The sequence below is a fragment of the Vespa velutina genome, chromosome 10 (assembly GCF_912470025.1).
Source record: "Vespa velutina chromosome 10, iVesVel2.1, whole genome shotgun sequence".
Classification (NCBI taxonomy): domain Eukaryota; kingdom Metazoa; phylum Arthropoda; class Insecta; order Hymenoptera; family Vespidae; genus Vespa; species Vespa velutina.
In genome coordinates, this window is record NC_062197.1 from 7,224,751 (window position 1) to 7,243,822 (window position 19,072).

At 30.0% G+C, this 19,072-nt stretch overlaps 5 protein-coding genes and 1 long non-coding RNA gene across 16 annotated transcripts; 2 read left to right on the forward strand and 4 right to left on the reverse strand.

The window, feature by feature from the left end:
* Positions 1–74: 74 nt before the first annotated feature.
* Positions 75–3,886, reverse strand: LOC124952142 (NF-X1-type zinc finger protein NFXL1). The gene is made up of 4 exons (XM_047501569.1): positions 2,627–3,886; positions 2,445–2,557; positions 657–2,334; positions 75–591 (listed from the first exon to the last, which is right to left on the reverse strand). Exons 1-4 carry the CDS (start codon positions 2,888–2,890, stop codon positions 127–129), a joined length of 2,520 nt encoding a protein of 839 aa, XP_047357525.1. The 5' UTR covers positions 2,891–3,886; the 3' UTR covers positions 75–126.
* On the forward strand, positions 3,555–7,990 carry LOC124952152 (mannose-1-phosphate guanyltransferase beta). 6 transcript variants are annotated; one of them, XM_047501588.1, is made up of 6 exons: positions 3,555–4,016; positions 4,331–4,590; positions 4,677–5,070; positions 5,171–5,332; positions 5,401–5,632; positions 5,716–7,990. In XM_047501588.1, exons 2-6 carry the CDS (start codon positions 4,438–4,440, stop codon positions 5,882–5,884), a joined length of 1,110 nt encoding a protein of 369 aa, XP_047357544.1. In that variant the 5' UTR covers positions 3,555–4,016; positions 4,331–4,437; the 3' UTR covers positions 5,885–7,990. The 6 variants fall into 6 exon arrangements, with proteins under 6 accessions (XP_047357544.1, XP_047357545.1, XP_047357547.1 ...); XM_047501589.1 differs by having other exon boundaries at positions 3,555–4,003; XM_047501591.1 differs by having other exon boundaries at positions 3,555–3,891.
* Positions 5,669–9,758, reverse strand: LOC124952145 (separin). Of its 2 annotated transcripts, XM_047501579.1 has the most exons (9): positions 8,489–9,743; positions 8,160–8,376; positions 7,809–8,098; positions 7,580–7,716; positions 7,285–7,501; positions 6,891–7,201; positions 6,651–6,818; positions 6,385–6,530; positions 5,675–6,198 (listed from the first exon to the last, which is right to left on the reverse strand). In XM_047501579.1, exons 1-9 carry the CDS (start codon positions 8,705–8,707, stop codon positions 6,050–6,052), a joined length of 1,854 nt encoding a protein of 617 aa, XP_047357535.1. In that variant the 5' UTR covers positions 8,708–9,743; the 3' UTR covers positions 5,675–6,049. The 2 variants fall into 2 exon arrangements, with proteins under 2 accessions (XP_047357536.1, XP_047357535.1); XM_047501580.1 differs by lacking the exon at positions 6,385–6,530 and having other exon boundaries at positions 5,669–6,198; positions 8,489–9,758.
* A 1,173-nt stretch (positions 9,759–10,931) lies between these two features.
* On the reverse strand, positions 10,932–12,426 carry LOC124952157. Its single transcript, XR_007101832.1, has 2 exons — positions 11,162–12,426; positions 10,932–11,025 (listed from the first exon to the last, which is right to left on the reverse strand). It is a non-coding gene; the product is annotated as an uncharacterized LOC124952157 (long non-coding RNA).
* A 619-nt stretch (positions 12,427–13,045) lies between these two features.
* On the reverse strand, positions 13,046–14,363 carry LOC124952155 (mitotic spindle assembly checkpoint protein MAD2A). Its single transcript, XM_047501600.1, has 4 exons — positions 14,228–14,363; positions 13,939–14,152; positions 13,486–13,848; positions 13,046–13,354 (listed from the first exon to the last, which is right to left on the reverse strand). The coding sequence occupies exons 2-4, from the start codon at positions 14,009–14,011 to the stop codon at positions 13,155–13,157; spliced, it is 636 nt and encodes a 211-aa protein (XP_047357556.1). The 5' UTR covers positions 14,012–14,152; positions 14,228–14,363; the 3' UTR covers positions 13,046–13,154.
* A 229-nt stretch (positions 14,364–14,592) lies between these two features.
* On the forward strand, positions 14,593–18,875 carry LOC124952143 (nucleolin 1). 5 transcript variants are annotated; one of them, XM_047501571.1, is made up of 4 exons: positions 14,593–14,803; positions 15,133–16,923; positions 17,023–17,109; positions 17,319–17,768. In XM_047501571.1, the coding sequence occupies exons 1-4, from the start codon at positions 14,702–14,704 to the stop codon at positions 17,721–17,723; spliced, it is 2,385 nt and encodes a 794-aa protein (XP_047357527.1). In that variant the 5' UTR covers positions 14,593–14,701; the 3' UTR covers positions 17,724–17,768. The 5 variants fall into 5 exon arrangements, with proteins under 5 accessions (XP_047357527.1, XP_047357526.1, XP_047357531.1 ...); XM_047501570.1 differs by having other exon boundaries at positions 14,594–14,803; positions 17,020–17,109; XM_047501575.1 differs by lacking the exon at positions 17,319–17,768 and adding an exon at positions 17,904–18,875 and having other exon boundaries at positions 14,595–14,803.
* The last annotated feature ends 197 nt before the right edge of the window (positions 18,876–19,072 follow it).

Sequence of the window (19,072 nt, forward strand, 5' to 3'; positions counted from 1 at the left end):
ATTATATATTATATTTAATACAATTTCTAGACATTTTTTATAATTTGACTTTGGATGTAATAATATATAGTATATATACAGTACAATCATTTATTATTGATAAATTATACATTCATCACAACAAATTCAATCTTTGTTACTAATATCAAAGCTTTTTATATTAAAATAAACTATATTTGCATAAATCACTACAATACTTATGATAGCTATAAAAATCGATATCGAAAGGTATTTGTATATTTTTCTGTTTTCCACTTTTGAATTCGACGATTTGTTTTTCAATTTATCTTTTACTTTTCGTCGTGGCTTAAATTTCCTTTGAAATTTTTCTATTTCTTCCTGATTACGTAATTCTTCTTCACGTTGACGTTGTATTTCTTTAATTTTATTGGCCTCATTTTTTTTATATATAAGTGACTGACAAACACTGTCACATTCAACTACAATTTGTTTTTCTTGTATAACAGAACAAACATATTCCTTTTTAATGCGTTTGCATTTACACCATAGTTTTACTTTCTTGTTACATATATTCTGCTTTTTACATGATCCAGGATGACAAATATCGTTGCACCGATGGCCGCATGAATACTGCAAAAGAAATTTGTAATATAGTTAAACTTATTATTTTTATAGAAAATGTTTATTATAATTACATTTTTTGGACATTGATTTCCACACTTTAATAACTCTTCACGTTGCTCTATTGTTGCGGATGTTAGATCTATGCAACGTCTATATAAAGTACTAATGCCACAATGGCAAGAAACACGTACTAATTGTTGGCATGAATCACATGATTTGGGATGACAAGATTTTAAACATTTATGAAAACATCCATTAGGCCGTGCAAATGAGCATGGTCTTTCACATTGCATACATTGTGTATTACCAATGATTCCTTCAGACGATTTTACAGTATGACATGTTAATTCACAAGTGTGATTTGTACATTGTAGTAATTGACCACAAGATCTTCCGCAAGAATCAGCTTTAACAATGTAGCAAGGCAATATACGTGTTTCGTGTCCACCTAAACATTCTATTTCAACAGGAACTTCGCAAGGTGGACACGGTAATGTTTTTAATTCCAATGTATCTTTTTGTTTTTCCCATGGGCCTTTGGGTTGCCCTTGTGTACTATTTGAGCTTATTTTTATCCAAACCTTACTATGACAAACAGCTAAACAGTTGTGCCCACATTTTTTATGAATTAAACCACATATTTTCTTACATGGTGGACAAGGTCCTTGATGACATTTGTGAATCTCTCTCTCAGGATGGATACAAATAGAAGGTATTTTGCATGGTTTATTACAAGGAGGTGGTTTAATTTTCTTTTTTGTGCCACAAGGTACTGTTATTTTTTTACTACCACATCTGCATTGAATTATATCGGTACGAACACATGGATAGCAAGGTCCACTATGACAGGCTGCTGGACATTTATGCTTCTGACAATTAAGAAGATTGTTGCATACTTTTTCACATATATTAGAGGTATTTTTTATTAAACAATCGCAACATTTTTTATTGCATAAATGTCTTCCACAAAGTCTCATTTGCGTACATTTTTTATTACAATGAAATTCCTTTCCACAAGCTATTTCTTTTGTAAAATTCCCACACCTACATGATTTTATGATCATTTCCAAGCATTGGCCACATTGTTCTAAATGACATGTCATGTTGCAATAATGTAAACCACAATTCAATAACTTTCCACAAGTGTTTCCACATTTTGATACTTGCTGTTCCTTACATGAAACTGTGTACTGTTTTTTCCCACAGGGACAAGTTCTAAATTTCTTAGGACAATCTCCACAATCTTTAGTAGAATGACAAATACCTTCACAGGTATGCAATTTGCAAGATAATAGCTTATTACAAGGCTTGTCACAAATCCAAGTAGCTTCATTGCACTTTTTGATTTGTTTGCTGCTTTTACAACGACAATCCATTAGTAGAGTTTCTAAACATGGTGGACAATCTCCAGTGTGACAAATTTCCTTACAAGTATGCTTACATTGATCATATTTTTTATTGCATATATTATTGCAACTCCAACCATTTGTATTACAACGCAATGGACGAGCAGGTTGCTTTCCACAATAACATTTAATTACCATTGTTTTTGCACAAGGAGGACATGGTCCAGGATGACATAACAATACACATTTATGCCCACATTTAGGTTCTAAAGGTTTTCCACAAGTTTCTCCACAAGAATGTGGAATAAACCATGTTTGATAAGATGGATTTTCAACTTTCTTACAGAAACATTTGTATACTTTTGGAATTTGATCTTCTCCATATTCTGTCCTACATTTTGGACTAGAAATATATATATCATTGTATTAAAATAAAATTAAAAAAGAAATATTTTTATATATATTAGTGTATATTAATGATATTATATTAGTATATATCACATAACAGCTTACCAAGTCCAAGTTGGTACAATTCCTTGTTCATGCTTATGAGCTAGAGTATCTCGAATCCAATGTAGGATGCATGTTAAATGCATAAAAGAATAACATTTATTGCAGTTCCATATCTGTTGAAAAAATATTAATATACATAAAAATATATATACATATATAAAAGTTATCAGAGAAATACTTACTGGATCTGCTTTCTTTACTGTTGAAATACATATTAAACAGATAGCACCACCAGATTGAAAAATATTAATCAAATACGATATAATCTTTTCTGTATTTAATTGTCCACCTTCATAAGCTGATATAACTTCACCCAATGTTCTTTGTATATCTTCTTCACAAATATTGTCGTCATCTTCACTAGAGGAATCAAGAGAAGCATTTGCTTCCAAATGTCTTTTAATAGATATTTTATTTTCTACTTGAGCTTGCTTGAACTTTTCCATCTTTCTTGTTTATTATACTATTTAATTAATATTTAATGTTAAAGACTGTAAATATTATTTACAAATTGTAATTATTTTCTCATCTGTTTAATTGGTTCTCTCCCTCCTTCCATATTTCTTTTTTGATATCTTTGTACATACCAAAAAAGTAAGAACAGTATTATATTAAAATGTAGTATATACTACATTCCGTATACTATGTAATATTCTAAATTATTATCAACATTACTAGCATTTTGCTCCTTTCTTTTGAAAAATACTAACAGTATTTGTATAAATAAATTTTTTTAACTCATATGATTAACTTTATGTACATCAAGAATTTTTATACTACAAACATTTATATTATATTCTTTATAATAAAAATGAATTTCTCTTAACTTCTCTTATTTCTTTTTCTCTTTTTATTCAGCAAAATATTATTTTTCAGTTTTCATCGGATATGTCACTTTTAATCAGTAAACTAAATGTACGAAAAATCAACATAATCTACGTAATATTCAAGTTCAAAAGAAAAGGAAATTTCATGAAGTCAAAACTTGTCAAGATTGGTAAAAACACACATGATTAGGTATACTACATATAACTCGTTAGTCACAATAGAGTCACAACCAATCATGATTGGTATCTAGATAACTAGATGTAAAAAGAAAATAATTAGACTGAAAGTAACTGATTTTTAGATTTAACCATCAGGCAAAAGTAACTTATATTAAACCGTAACTATTCTGTCACCATCGGCTTAATAAATATTGTCCATGATATACTTAATTCAGTAAGAAAAAAATTCGGTTATGAAGAGGCAGAAGATATGCGTTGGCTTGGCGACCCATATATATTTATGTCGACAATTAATCGAGTGTCATGTTCAATGTTTCTAACTTTACAAATATTAATGACAATATACATATTTAATGAACAGAAAAAGGTATGAAGAATCTTTTTTTCCTTGTATGATAAGGAAAATGATTCTACGTGCTTATTTCAGTGTGTAGATATAAGTACGTGTTTACATACACAAACTACTACTATAATTTGATCTTACGTGGCAATGCTTATCACTGATAAATATTTCCATTTTAATTTCTTCGTGATTTTAAGTGCATAGATCAGGTACATACATATTGTACGTATTATTTTGTTAATAAAATCATAGAGAGTTCGTGTGTTTATATATTTAAGATATAGTTTATAATATTTGAGACCTAACCAAATTAATATTTTGTATTAACTTTATTGTTGTAGCTGAGAATATTATCTTTGAATAAAGAGAATAAATAAATAATTTATTCATGTGAATGTTAGTTAAAACTATAAAAATTATTAAATAGTGCATAAATCACATTTATTAAATTAAGTTGTAGTATACCAATCGGTTTAAAGTTTTTAACATTAAATTATGGCATATAATTTTGTAATAACATCTATTTTCATTTATAGAAAGATTGTTATCAAATCAACCTTACTCAAGTTGATATAATAAGGATAGTAGGAGAATACTGTATCAAGAACAATTGATATCAGTATTTTGTTTTGTATATATAGTAATGCATCAGAAAAAAAGGAAATTAGAAGTTATACGAGCCTTAATACTTGTTGGTGGATATGGAACCAGATTGCGTCCTCTTACTCTTAGTCGGCCTAAACCATTGGTTGAATTTGCCAACAAACCAATGCTTCTACATCAAATAGAAGCTTTAGTAAGTTTATTGTCATTTTTAATAATCTTTTTATGGTTATGCTGTTGAAAAATAAAAACTATCAGTATTTATTTCTTTTCCTTTAGGTAGAAATGAATGTAACAGAAGTAATATTAGCAGTATCTTATAGAGCAGAGGATATGGAAAAGGATTTAGAAGAAGAAGTTAAGAAACTAGGAGTTACTTTAATATTTTCTCATGAACCAGAACCTTTGGGTACTGCCGGTCCACTTGCGCTAGCACGTGATATTTTATGTTCTGGAGACGAACCATTTTTTGTTTTAAATTCTGATATTATCTGTGACTTTCCATTTAAGCAGTTATATGAATATCATAAAAACCATGGTAAAGAAGGTACCATAGTTGTTACTAAAGTAGAAGAACCATCAAAGTATGGTGTTGTTGTATTTGATAAATGTGGTAAAATAGAACGTTTTGTTGAAAAACCACAAGAATTCATCTCAAATAAAATAAATGCAGGTACAATGCAACATATAATTATAAAATTATTGAACATATCATTCAAATTAAAATATTAACTTTACTTTACTACATTAGTAAAACATATTCTTTTTAATAGGTATGTATATATTTAATCCAAGCATATTAAAAAGAATAGAGCTAAAACCTATGAGCATAGAAAAAGAAGTTTTTCCATTTATGGCTGAAGATAATGAATTATATGCTATGGAGTTACCAGGTTTTTGGATGGATGTAGGACAACCTAAAGATTTTCTCAAAGGTACATTTGATACAAGATTAGTAAGAAAACTCTTAATCTATATATATATTATATATTTTTCTATATAGGTATGTGTATGTATCTTACTTCATTAAGACAAAAGTCTCCTGAAAAACTACATTCCGGACCTGGAATAGTGGGAAATGTTTTAATAGATCCTACAGCCAAAATTGGCAAAGATTGTAGGATAGGTCCTAATGTTACCATCGGTCCCGGTGTTTCGTTAGCTGATGGTTGTTGTATTAAAAGGTCTACTCTTCTTAAGGCAGCTGTAGTAAAAGAACATGCATGGCTTGATGGGTGAGTATAAAACATCGGTATAAAATAAAATATATACACATAATTTTTCTTAAGAAATTTATTATTTATTTTTTGTTAAATAGTTGTATCGTTGGTTGGCGTAGTGTTGTCGGACGTTGGGTACGAATGGAAGGTACAACAGTTCTCGGAGAAGACGTAATAGTCCAGGACGAACTTTATATCAATGGTGGTCAAGTATTACCACATAAAAATATTTCGAGTTCTGTGCCGGAACCACAAATTATCATGTGAGAAAAGTAGACTTGAAATTGATTTTTTTTAGACAATAAGTGATAAAATACATGAAATATCTTCTACTTTGAAAGTTTATATTTTTTTAAGTTTTGCAAATTTTAAAAAATGTCGCAAAAGTGCATATATATATTGACAACAGTATCACCGATGTGTGTAACGCATTTATTCAAGTTTTATTGGTAAACCACGTGTAATTATTGAAGCTGCTGTCATGTATAGTGAGCATGCTTCTTTTGATTTTGATATTGCTCTCAACATCTCAGGTTCCGTTGTTACCTTAGCCATTTTTTTTTGAGAATCTTTTACAAATCCTGATAATATAAAATTTCATTATAAGCAATGTAAAATTAATATCATATTTCTAAGTATGTATACTGTACATTTCTTAACAAAATTTATTAGCTAAAGCGCAAATTTAGTTTAATTTATAATCTAATTTTGTAATTGTACTATATGTTTTCTGTAATATAAATATGCAATGAATTTTGTATACTAACTAAAATTGCCTTGGCACCATGCATCAATATCTACATGAGACCATGATCGTTGGGCGGACGATGGAATCCAAGTACTAATAAAACTTGCTGTCATTTTATCAATGTCGCTATCTGTTACTTCCCATTGCATGCCCAAAACACATGGACTTAAAATATGATGTATGAAAATTAATACCAAAAAATTTTACGATTTTATATGTATGTATGTGCATATGTATCCTTTATATAAATGCTATATAAGTTAACTGCTATAGATACTAAGTTACCTGCTAGCTATCAAATATTGATTGGTTATACCATAAGGGGGAAAACGTCCACCTATAGGAGTCATTCTGATACTATTGCATCCAAATAGTAACACGATTGCCTTTACCTTGAGTTTTTCTATATGTTCTCCAGGTAAATACTGTATACCACTTCCATGACCATTATACCTTTAAACACAAAGAATTATGGAGCTTTTAAAACTAGTTATCCGAAAATTAATAAATTAATGCAATTCTTACATTAGAATATCATAATTAACCAATGCATCTTCAAACATGTCTTCTTTTGGCTTTGTATTGTATAAGCTTTTCCAGTTTGTTAACCAATAATTTATAAATAATTCTAAACGTTTTTCCATTTTATATAAATCACCAGAAGGATTAACTATACATGTACCAAGATTATCTTTTGCTTTAATTATTTTACATCCATCCTTTATTGTATTCTCATGCTGTTTAAATAATGCATATGCTACATAGATGGAAGAGAATCGTGTAATAGGATTATTTTTAAGAATTTCTATAGACTCAAATGGTAAAAAGTCCATATGCTAAAAATAAAAGATGCATATATTAAATACATAAAATAACAAATTCCAAAATTCTTATAAATTGTTAAAAATTATGCATTTACTTCATCTATAATTAAAACCAAAGTTTTTCTCTTTGCATTTCGTAATATCTGTAAGTCTAATAATTTTCCATAAATTGAAAGTATCACATTTTCTGCCAGTTTTTCGTGATTGCAAAGAACATATTTAACAGCTCGTGCTATTTCTTCTCTTGTCAAAAAACATGCACCCAGGCTTATCTTTTTTAATAACCACTTAGTACGAGGGCATATATAGTCACTGCAGAATGTAAATTTGTATCTATTAAAATAATTTAACATGAATTAAATTTGGATTATCAGTATAATGATAACTTACCAAGATGGACAATCTGCTATTAATTTATCAATTATTAATTCCATATCTGTTGCAACATCCATGTTGTCAATGAGATCTGCCATAAAAAGTATTCTCCATTCACGTAACCATGTGAATTCTAATTCATGAACTGCTGTCTTAAATAAACTAATATATTTAAGATTTGTGAATTTCCACAAATGATAACTATACCTACTGTATAAAAAGTTATCTTTGATACTGCAAATACCTTCATTTTATTATCTTGCTTCAGGCGCATCTTCCAATACAATTCTTTATTTGCATATGTTGCTGTTAGATCTGATTTATTATTACCCAAAATCTCATGAATTTCATTGCATATATCATACATAGTATGTGTCTGTGGTTTTGGTAAAGTTATACAAAGTGGTTCTATAATGCTATTACCAGTTGGAAGTATAGTAATGTGTAGAGCATGCATAGAATGATAAGTATGTTTATTGTACTGTAAATACAAAGAGTCCTCAAATTGTGCTGTGACTTGTACGATATACCACTCTAAGAAAAAACAAAGCATGAAATTAAATAATATATCTACTTATAAAAAGGTACAACATACCTTTTGGAAGATTTACAAGATTAGATAGTAAAGCTGCCTCAGGTTCTGGATATTGAGCATGAAGTTTTATATATTCAAATTTGAGCCCATATACTTGAGGCGTGCATAGAATTTTTTCACGCATTTTATTTTTCAGAAACCTATATGTAATTTGTTGTCGAAAAAATATTGCATGTGATTCAGAAAGATTATATATAGCCTTGACTTCTTCACCTGCCTACAAAAAAGAAAATATATAAAAAATGATAGTGCTCAATCCATTGGATGTATCAAATAAATAGAATCTGTGTAACCGTATAACAAAATTCTATACCATAAAATAAAAGTACCTTCAAATTACAACATGCCATCATTTTATTTAAATTACTATATTCAACACCACCTGCATTAAACGATTTATTTGCAAGTAATTGTTCAATATCATTTTGTATTTCCTTTAAAGATGAATTGCTTGAAATTGTTTTTTTGGATCGTTTTTTTAAATTCATTGATTCAATAGGATGATTTTTGTGGATAATATGCATAATATCATCAATCAAATTATCCATTATTTAAAATTTGATTGCAGATTATTAATTCAACATGAAAATAATTGCTTTTAAAAGCTAGCTTTACAATAATAAAGATAATTTAATAAATTAATAATAATTAATTATATAAATATAATTTATAAAAATAAAAATAAAAATAATTTAATAAACAGTTTAAGTAGCATTTTATATAAGATCCATAGGAATATAAACAAGTAAGATATAACAATTATTACAGAATTAACGTTTGAATTAAACTGTGCAAGTGACCACACGTAATAACTTTCTGTTATTTATTTACAACAATTTAAATTTTGATCATGATGTCCAACGTAAATAATACATAATTTTATACCCAAGAATTATTGGTTATTTACATTTTCCCCTAGAATTTTCAGTTATAAAATTCAAGATTTTTATGTGGCGATTTCGTTGCGACTATTGCGCCTCTTCCAGCAAGACACATAACTAACACGCCTCGGCACCACAAACGCACACACGGGAAACCAATCAAACAAAGTAAAAGACAATAATGATCCCGAAAACAAAGGGGACGAAAAAAACGCCGAGAACACAAAGAAAGTCATCCATTCTTTTTTCGACTCTTCCAGAGCAATAGCTGCTGAAACTCATAGTCTGATTATACCTATTGTATACTGAACAAAGCTAAATAGACATATCACAATTGTTACTTGATGTGCAAGGTCTCTTTCTACATAGTGGGTTATCAATAATAAACCCATATCTACTTCCGCAATACGCTACCTTGGGTATGATCATTGCAATCGAAATAAATAACGTATTAAGGCTGTTTTTTTGTTCAAAAAGGCATATGTGACTTCAGCGACAAGTATGGACAAAATATAAATTACGAATACAAGCAGGGAATACTGCCCTCCATTCGCCATGCCTCTACCATATCGATATATAAGTTGTGTCAGTTATTCACCCCTCACGCGACAATAATTGGTTTTATATGAATAGACTAAGTAGTTTAGTAGACTGTAAACGCACACTTGTCAGTCTCTCATATATATATTTTTTTGTTAGTGCATCTCACAGTGATCCGTGCTAAATACGATTTAATACGCATTTGTTTACAATAAATGCATAGAAAATAATAAATATAATTGATATATATAAGAATTAATATATAAGTCTACGATAAAAATAAGGATTTGTCCAATATTTTCTTAAAAATAATTACTGAATACTTATATATTATATTATTTTAATACAAATTAAATTCATTTTCACACTATTTATGAAGTAGAACTCTCAGCGTTTTTTTTTTACGTGGTCTGTCGACTAGTCCAATCTATACAATTTCGACTACTACTACTAATAATATGCTATTATTACTATTACTAATAATAATAATATAATATAATATAATATAATATAATAATAATAATAATAATGTACTTAAATATTATTTATATATATTATTTATATTATTTATTATATTTTATATTATAATAATAAAGACAAAACTTTGACTGATCATGAGTAAGAAACAGTGTAGAAACGAAAGTATTACGATTATAAGGTAGTAAGACAAAAAGAAACAATAGCGGAAGAAAACAAAAGAAACAATTCGTACTTTTCTTCATATGTTTGTATTAGATGGGCGATCATGTGCTGAAATTATAAAGAACACGATTTGTTGAGAATCGAGTGTCAAATCATCCTGTAAAATGATATATTTTTCCTTCTTTTGTTATTATAAATTACCATCATCATATATGTTACGATGTATACAATGTAAGTATATTCTTTTATTTCTTCTTATTACTATTTTTATTACTATATTATTATATTACATATTATTATAATGATAGTAGTAGGAATAGTATTATAATAATATGAATTGAACTCTCCTACAGAAGAAACGATAACAAAATAGTATTGGTAAAAAAATCTCGTAGATAATGTGGAGCTTGTGTTTCGATTTTTATTAAAAATAATATATAATATATATATATATGTTCACTAATTATTAATTTTGAAAAAATAATCTACAGATATACATACTTTATATGCATTTGTCATCGAACAAAATTATACTGCTACAGTGTCCTATTTAGCACAAATCACCGTGAAATTCATGTCAGCCATTATTGGAGGAAATATTAGGAGTCCCATAACTTTCTTTCTTTTTTCTAATATGAAATGAATACACAATGTTTACTGTTTAAGATATTATTTATTTTGTTATATAAGAACCCTTTTTCTCTCTTACTTTCTTCCATCTCTCAGGAAGCCTCATTATGTCTTCTTTCCAAAATTGTTGTGTTTTGAACAAGAAATAATTCTGGAGGTGCGTTCTTATTTTACTGATGGATTTAAAGCGCTTATCGCGAAGAGAATTTTTTAAGGACAGAAAGAAATAATAATTAGATGGTACAAGATCTGAAGAGTATGCAGGATGCGGTAAAACATCCCAATCAAACTGTAAGAGTTTTTTTTTACCGCTAATGCAATATGTGATTTCGCATTGTCATAATGAAAAACCCTCGTCGGTTCATTAATTCTGGCCATTTTTTTGCTATGGCAGCTTTCAATTGATCCAGTTGATGATAGTATTTCATAAAATTTATTATTTCACCTTGAGGAAGGAGCTTGTAGAAAATTACGTTTTTCCAACCCTCACCAAATGGATAAAAGAACTTTTTTGGAATGTAGTCCCGACTTTGCGATAGTTGAAGGCCTATTGTCCTTACACCAAGTGTGTTTCCATTTTCATATCAAATTCAAGTTTCGTCTCCAGTGACAAGCCTCTTTAGAAAGGGATCCTTTTCATGTCACTGGAGAAATAAGTCGCACGTAGAGATTCATAAAGCTGGTCTCGGTCAGTAAGTGCGGAACCCTAACTTCACAGCGATTAACATATTCCATTTTGTGCACTGTTATTTTGGGAATCCTAGTGGCATTCACTATCGAGCGCACACTATATCGCGGATTTTCATCAAGCATAGCCTTGATAAGCCATCGTTTTTGGGCGGCCGCTGCGGTCTTCATCTTCCAGATTAAAATTTCACACATTAAATTTTTTAAACCAATTGCGAACAGTTGTAATAGTTATAGCACCATACATACACGGTACAAATCTCGTCGACAGTATTCTTTACACTATCACTTTTTTTGAAACAATGAAGTATAACATGCCGTAAATGTCACCTTTTTCTACCCATGCTTAATGCTGTGGATAAAAGTTTTAAAAGTTGTGGCACAAACAAAATGTACTTTAAAGAGTTCTGGGACGATTGAAACCGATGACATAGACGGCTAATAGATAAGCCTGCATGTTTGCACAACAAAAGTCAGATAAAGCTATTCATAGCGTGATGAGAAAAGAAACTTTTGAGACACCCTAATAAATATAAGAGATTGGATAGTAATATCGTACTAAATTATTAAATAAGAAAAAAAGAGTAAATTAGTACATTATTTTTGTTTACATTGATATAATAAAAAAAAACCACCAGAATTATTTAGCCTTAAACTACAATTCCTAAATTGCCAATCTAGAAGTTTGCCAATGAACTAAAGCCTCAATGAGTATTATTTGTGAAGTTTTTATCTTATTAATTAATAAAATCTTAAAGAAACTACAAATTTTTCTAAAATTTATCAATAATTTAGAAATTCAGACGCCTTGACATAAACGATTGGACATATTTTCTTATTTTTGCCATAAAAATCGTCTGGCCAAAGCTTATTAAAATGACCGAGTAAGTTACCATAATTCCTCCGTGCGAGTATCATGAAGTCCATTTCTTTGAGTTTGGAAACGTTAAAAAAAATGTGACCATTATCTATTTACGCACACAACCAACTAGACAATCGCTACTTCATGGCATAAAACAAACCATTCAAGCACGTATATGAAAATCAGTATGGGCGTACGAGCTTCATTTCTTTTGCCGTAAATTTCAGCGCCACAGTACTAAACGTTTTCTTTGCGAAAAATGTCGAAAACGGCATTTGCACCATTAGAGAGGCCGAAAGTAATTCTCGACCAATTTGGATAAATAAGCTCACATTTTAAAGACGAAGGTTTAATCTACGGTGCTCTTTTGGCAGACTTTTGAAAAAGCTTTTTATTTGTGCATAAGCTATTCTTGAAAAATATCATTTTTCAATACGATTTTTTTCAAAGAAAGTAAAGTTTTTTCAAAAATCTTGCGAAAGGTCACCGTAGATTAAATCTTCGTTTTTAAAATGAGACTTTGTTCGTCAAAATTGGTTATTATGCCTCTTCTCATTGATGAAGTAAACCATTAAAAACCCAGAGGTAGTAAACAATCTTAAACATTTCAATGTTTACACACAATATCATTATTAAAATATTTATTGAGATTTTTTAAAATTGGTAGTACTTTTTATTAAAAAGATAATTGTTTAAGGTATAGTTCTTCAAAAGATATATGTACATTTATAAATTATTCGTTATCATAATTATTCAAACATTTTTATAACTGACAATCGTGTCCATCTTATGGATAGATGTTGAAAATGACCTGAGCTGTACTTCCTGACTGTTTGCTATAAATACTGGTTGAGTCTCATCCCATTCTTTTGGAATGTTACAATCTTGGACAGTATAAGTTAGTATATCAAAGGAACATAAACAGTCCAATAAAGGTAGAAAACTTACAGTACCTGAAAAAGAGAAAAGTAATATTATTAATAAACAAAAATACCTTATAACAATGAATCTTGCAAAGACATTGTCGACTAAATATATTTAGTATAAAAAGTATAAAACTATAGATAAGAAAAATTAAAAATACCTGTAATTTGACGTATAACTTCTCGAATTTCTTTTTGGATAGTTTTCACATCCTTTGTACCAACTTCAGGCAATTCTACCATGTTATTATCGTTTATACTTTTTGGCGTATGGCCTTCATAGTCAACTCTAAAATCCCATTTCTCTAAAACTTCCTTTGTATTAACATTTGTTATAACCAAAGTTATTTTCTGAACTTTTCGCTGAACAAGCCATTCTTGAATCTGACCTAACACAGTGTCTAAGAATGACTTGATTTTCTCATCCGTTGACATTAAAAAGAATAAACCAAACTGTTCCGCTGGTTCAAATGTTTCAGGAGGATAAATTCCTCTCTGATAAAGTATACTGTTGATTCCATAAACTGTATGAAATAATAGTTATATTTCTTAAGAAATAAAATTAACATATTTTTTAATATAAAACGATTAAAATTATCACAATATAAACTTACGTAAATATTGTTTTACCAATTCCGCAGACCCTTTTAATGTAATACATTTTGTTTTCTGTTGTGTCTCAGTCATTTTTCCTACAATTCGAATTTATACCTGGTACTGTTTAATTTTATACAACAAATAACTTTTTGTAGGTTAAACCGATGCCGGTCTTTCATTTTAAAACTGATCAATCTGTTTAAAGTATCTACAAGATAAGCCAATCAGATGCTGTGAAAATAAATTGCTTATAATATCCAAAGGCATTCGAAGGACTTGAAGGATTCTACAAAAAAAGACAATTACCAATAGCTCAACCAATGACATCATAGAACATTTTGTTTAATATAAATTGAAATTATCTGATTAAGGAACACAAAATTAAAAAGTAAATGATAAGAGTTATCTTTATTTATCTTATAATATAGTTTTTAGAGATTTGTTTTTGTAATTTAATTTTTAAAGAAGAATTCTCTTAAGGGCGTGCGCAGATGTCACGTGATGTGTGCCGTATATGAAGACGATACTAGTGATACCTAGTTTCTTTTTCTTTTCATGAAAATGAACAAAAGTAATTGCTACATTAAAGGTACTTTTCTATTTGTTGTACCCAAAGATCTGTATAGTTCAACAGCGATAGCTCATACTTTAGAATTAAATTTGTCCTATCCATTCATGAAAACGCAACATAAAGTTGTGAACAAGAAATAAAAGTTTCGTATGACCAATTGTACAAGATTGTTTCATTAAACCTTCGCTAACCCTCGATTCATTTCAACCATGGCGTCGGTTGAAGAATTAGGCGTTTCTGCTCTTGTCTACGATTATTTACTGAAAAAGGATGCATCTTTAGCAAAGGTTTTCCAGAAAAAAACACAGGCGGTAAGATAATATCATAGTATTTTATAAATATAATACATTTATAATTTTAACACGATGATTACCACGCGGACGATTATTACCGCCATCCACCATACCACGTGGGCCAAATCACGTTTTTGTATATTTCATGAATACCGCTTTTATAAATAATTCAAATAGTATTATAATAATTATTTTACTAGCAATTAATTCTGAAATTTACCATTTTGGATTTTCACGTTTATTTCTCTTTTATCCTTTTTGATATTCCATTGATATATTCAATGGTACTTAAAAACAGACTTTCAGTTTAAAAGATAGTATTTCTCAAAAGATGAATGTTTTTTCAGCTTCCATTATCAAAAGGAGCACCTACTATACAGGATGTATTTCAATATTTTCAAAAGAGTTCGCCAAAGAAAATTACAATAAAGGCACAAACAAAAGATAGTAGTTTAGATTCAAGCTCTGAAAGTGAAGATGAGTCACCAAAAAAAGCAGTACAAGTAAATGGTAAAGTTACAGCTAAACCAGTTGTAGCCACAAAAAAAGATGTATCTTCTTCAGAAGAATCTTCAAGTGAGGATGAAAAACCAGCATCTAAAGTTGCTCAAAAAATGCCATTGAGTAATGCAGTAAAACTTAAGGCAGCACCTCCTAAGATATTAGAAAAGGCAAAAGGAAATGTCAAGGGAATGCCTGCTAAGGAAGAGGATAGTTCAGAGGAAAGTTCTACAGAAGAGGAAGAAGAGAAACCAAAATCACAAATAAAAACATCTGCATCACCTAAAGTTATTAAAACATTAAATGTAAAGAAAGCTTCCAGTAGTGAATCTGACTCTGAAAGTGATGAAGAGGAATCTAAAGTAAAGGTTGCTGCTAAATCTGGTAATTCCTTAAAATCTGCACCAGCTCAACAAGTAAAGAAGCAACAAAACAAAAATGTAGAATCCTCGAGTGAAGATAGTAGTGATAGTGACGAGCAACCAACTGTTAAAGTAGTAAAAAAACCAGTTCCTACACAAGTACTACTATTAAAAAAAGGTCCTACTAAAAAAGGAGCCAAAAACGAAGAATCAGAAAATTCATCAACAAGCGAGGAGTCGAAACCAAAAATAACATCCACACCAGTGGCTAATAAGAGCAGTATTTCTAAAAAGTCTGAATCCTCAAGCGATGAATCTGATGATGATACTCATGCAAATCAAATGCCAGTAGCTGTGAAGCAAGCACCTTCTCAAAAAGTAGTTTCACAAAAGAAAAATGAAGTAGATAAAAAGAATAAGAATCAAATGTCTGTTATATTGGGACAATCGAAACAAAATATAAGTAAAAAAGAATCATCATCAAGCGAAGACAGTAGCGATGAAGAAACAGTGACTAAGAAACCTGCTGTGAATAAATCAGTGTCAGCAGTAAAATCATCTATAGCTGCAATAAAGAAAGCATCATCTTCTAGCGAAGATAGTAGCGAGGAAGAACCAACTGTCAAAAAATCTACTCCTGCTAAACAATCACAAAATTCAATAATTAAAACTGCGAAGGCGAAAGAAGCATCATCTTCCAGCGAAGAGGAGAGTGATAAAGAAGCAATTGTGCAGAAGCCACCAGCATCCAAAAAAGGAACTGTTAAGAAAGAAGAATCTTCTAGCGATGATTCTGATGACTCAGATGAGGATAAAAAAGCAAAAGTAAAGACCATACCGACAAAAGTATTAAAAGCAGCACCAGAAAAGGTAGCACCAAAACAAGATTCATCAAGTGACGATTCCGACGATTCTGAAGAAGAATCTGCTTCCCCTGTAAAGACAACACCTGCAAAAATGGTACTCATAGCAAAGAGTAAAAAGCAAGAGTCTAGTGATGATTCTGATTCAGATTCTTCTGAAGAGGAAAAGCCAAAGGTTGCATCAGTTTCTGAGACTACAATTTCTAAAAAATCTACGGATTCAAGTGAAGAAAGTGATTCGGACGAGGAAAAAAAGCAAATAGTAAAACAGCCGACTCCAAAGGTTAAGACACCTGGTAAAGCTGAAAAAAGGAAAAATACTGAAGAACAAGAAGAAAGTTTACCTACAAAAATTGCAAAGAATAATTATAGCAATTTTGTTAAAGCAGCTAATAGCTTTAACGGGGATAAGGTGCGATATTACGTATCGTTTATGTCTTTATTATTATTGAACGAGGCTGTTGTATTTTTTCATTTTTATTTATTTCTTTTTTCTTGATAAATATAGCAGCAAAGAAATAATACACCATTTCGTCGAGTAAAGGACGAAGATGTTTCATTGGATCCAAAATTGGCTAACAATTCCTTCGAGGCAAAGGTAAATGCTCGGAAACATCCGAGAAGCGCACAGGTCACTCGCCGCCTCGTAAAAGCTTGCGGCCATGTTTCCGTGCATTAACCAGAAGCTTCTTTCAGATAATAATAATAATAATAATAATAATAATAATAATAATAAAACGATTAAAAACACGATATATGATATTCGTGAGATGCGGCGATTGACCTTGTGTTTCTCTTTTGTTTTAGGAGGAGTATGAAGATGATAATAATTTTAAGCAACACAGTGGTGGTGGTGGAGGTCGGGGTGGATTTAGAGGTGGGCGCGGTGGTTACGGATTTCAAGGGGGTCGAGACGAGGGACGTGGGGGTTATCGAGGCGGTGGTCGTGGCGGTGATAGAGGTGCGCGTGGTGGATTTAGAGGTGGTCGAGGTGGTAGGGGCGGTTTTGATAATAGGAAGTCTTGGGGTGGCAATAATAACGATAACGATAAAGATAGAGGAAATGGATTTAGGAAATCATGGAGTAATGATAACGGAGATAGGGGAGGTCGTGGTAGAGGGGGTTTCCGTGGAGGTAGAGGTGGCTTTGATAAAAGAACAACTTTCGATTCCGCATCTACACAAAATAAAAAGATTACCTTTGATGATTGATGATGAAAAGAAATATAAATGTATATATATATATCTATATATAAACAGGTGAGATATTACTTATTTATAAATATACATATAATATCAAAGAAATAATTGATTTTATTAGGACTGCCGTGTGTGTTAATATATTCATTCCGCCCTTTATTTTTCTTTTCTTTTTTTGTTTTCTTTCAACAGAAAGGCGCACGAGGTTCATGGGGAGAAAAGGCTAATCTGGATTTGCGACACACAAGAGGAAAATCTTTTAGACATGAAAAAACTAAGAAGAAGCGAGGTAGTTACCGCGGTGGTCAAATAGATACAAGTGTTAACTCTATTAAGTTCGACGATTAATCAGTTTTGATAGATTAAGTAAACTAATATAGGTATATTTCATTGATCACATTTCTATTACTTTAAAGAGACTGCTAATCAAAATTAAAGAACAGAATTATGAGTCTGTTATCCGAACACTTGCTATACATTTGTTTTGTCGATTAATATTCTTCGTTGTATAAGTAATATTTAGAATTAATAGTTTTAATATTAAATGACCATATTTTATATCTGTGTACGTGTAGATATGTTTTGTTTGTTTCACGTAAAAGATGCAGTATAGAGATATTTTCGCATTACGATTTGCGATTTACATATATATGATGATTACAAGTCAAATCTAATGATAAACTAAGATCGATTAATTCCTACAATAAATAGATATTCTTTTCGAGCAACTTCTGTGTTTAACTTATAATTTGAGTCGTTTCAATTAATTGTTCGATTTTTGTTTAACATATATAAACTGTTTATTGCAATATTTAACGTGACAGATGGTTTATATAGTAAATCATAATTTCTTATCAGCTTATTTTTTCATGTCTTAATATTTTCATTTATTAATAAATAATTGAAATAAGATTATATTTTTCGGAATGAATGAAATTATATGTGCTATAATCTAATTTGCATAGTTTTCAGGATTGTAATACATTCTTAAATATCGTGTACGTGTAACTTATATAAGCGAACATCTCATTGTCACAGAAAGCGCTGTCAGTTTTAAAGGAAAATTCTAAGCGTTTATATAATAACTTGTATGATATGATGATCATTTGTTGATGAAAAAAATATTGATAGAAGAGAAAAAATAAATATAAGTGAAAGAATAAATGATTTTTTTATTCTAAATATATACGTACATCACAAATCATTGGTAACAAAACGGAAGTATACAAGAATTGTTGGAAAAAAAAAATTAAGCTTTAAATATAGAAGATAATTTTGATCTTTAGAAAGAGGGGAGGTAAGAAAAAAAATAATTATAATAATTTCCTGTTACTTAGACTTGATTTTTATTCTTTTTTCTT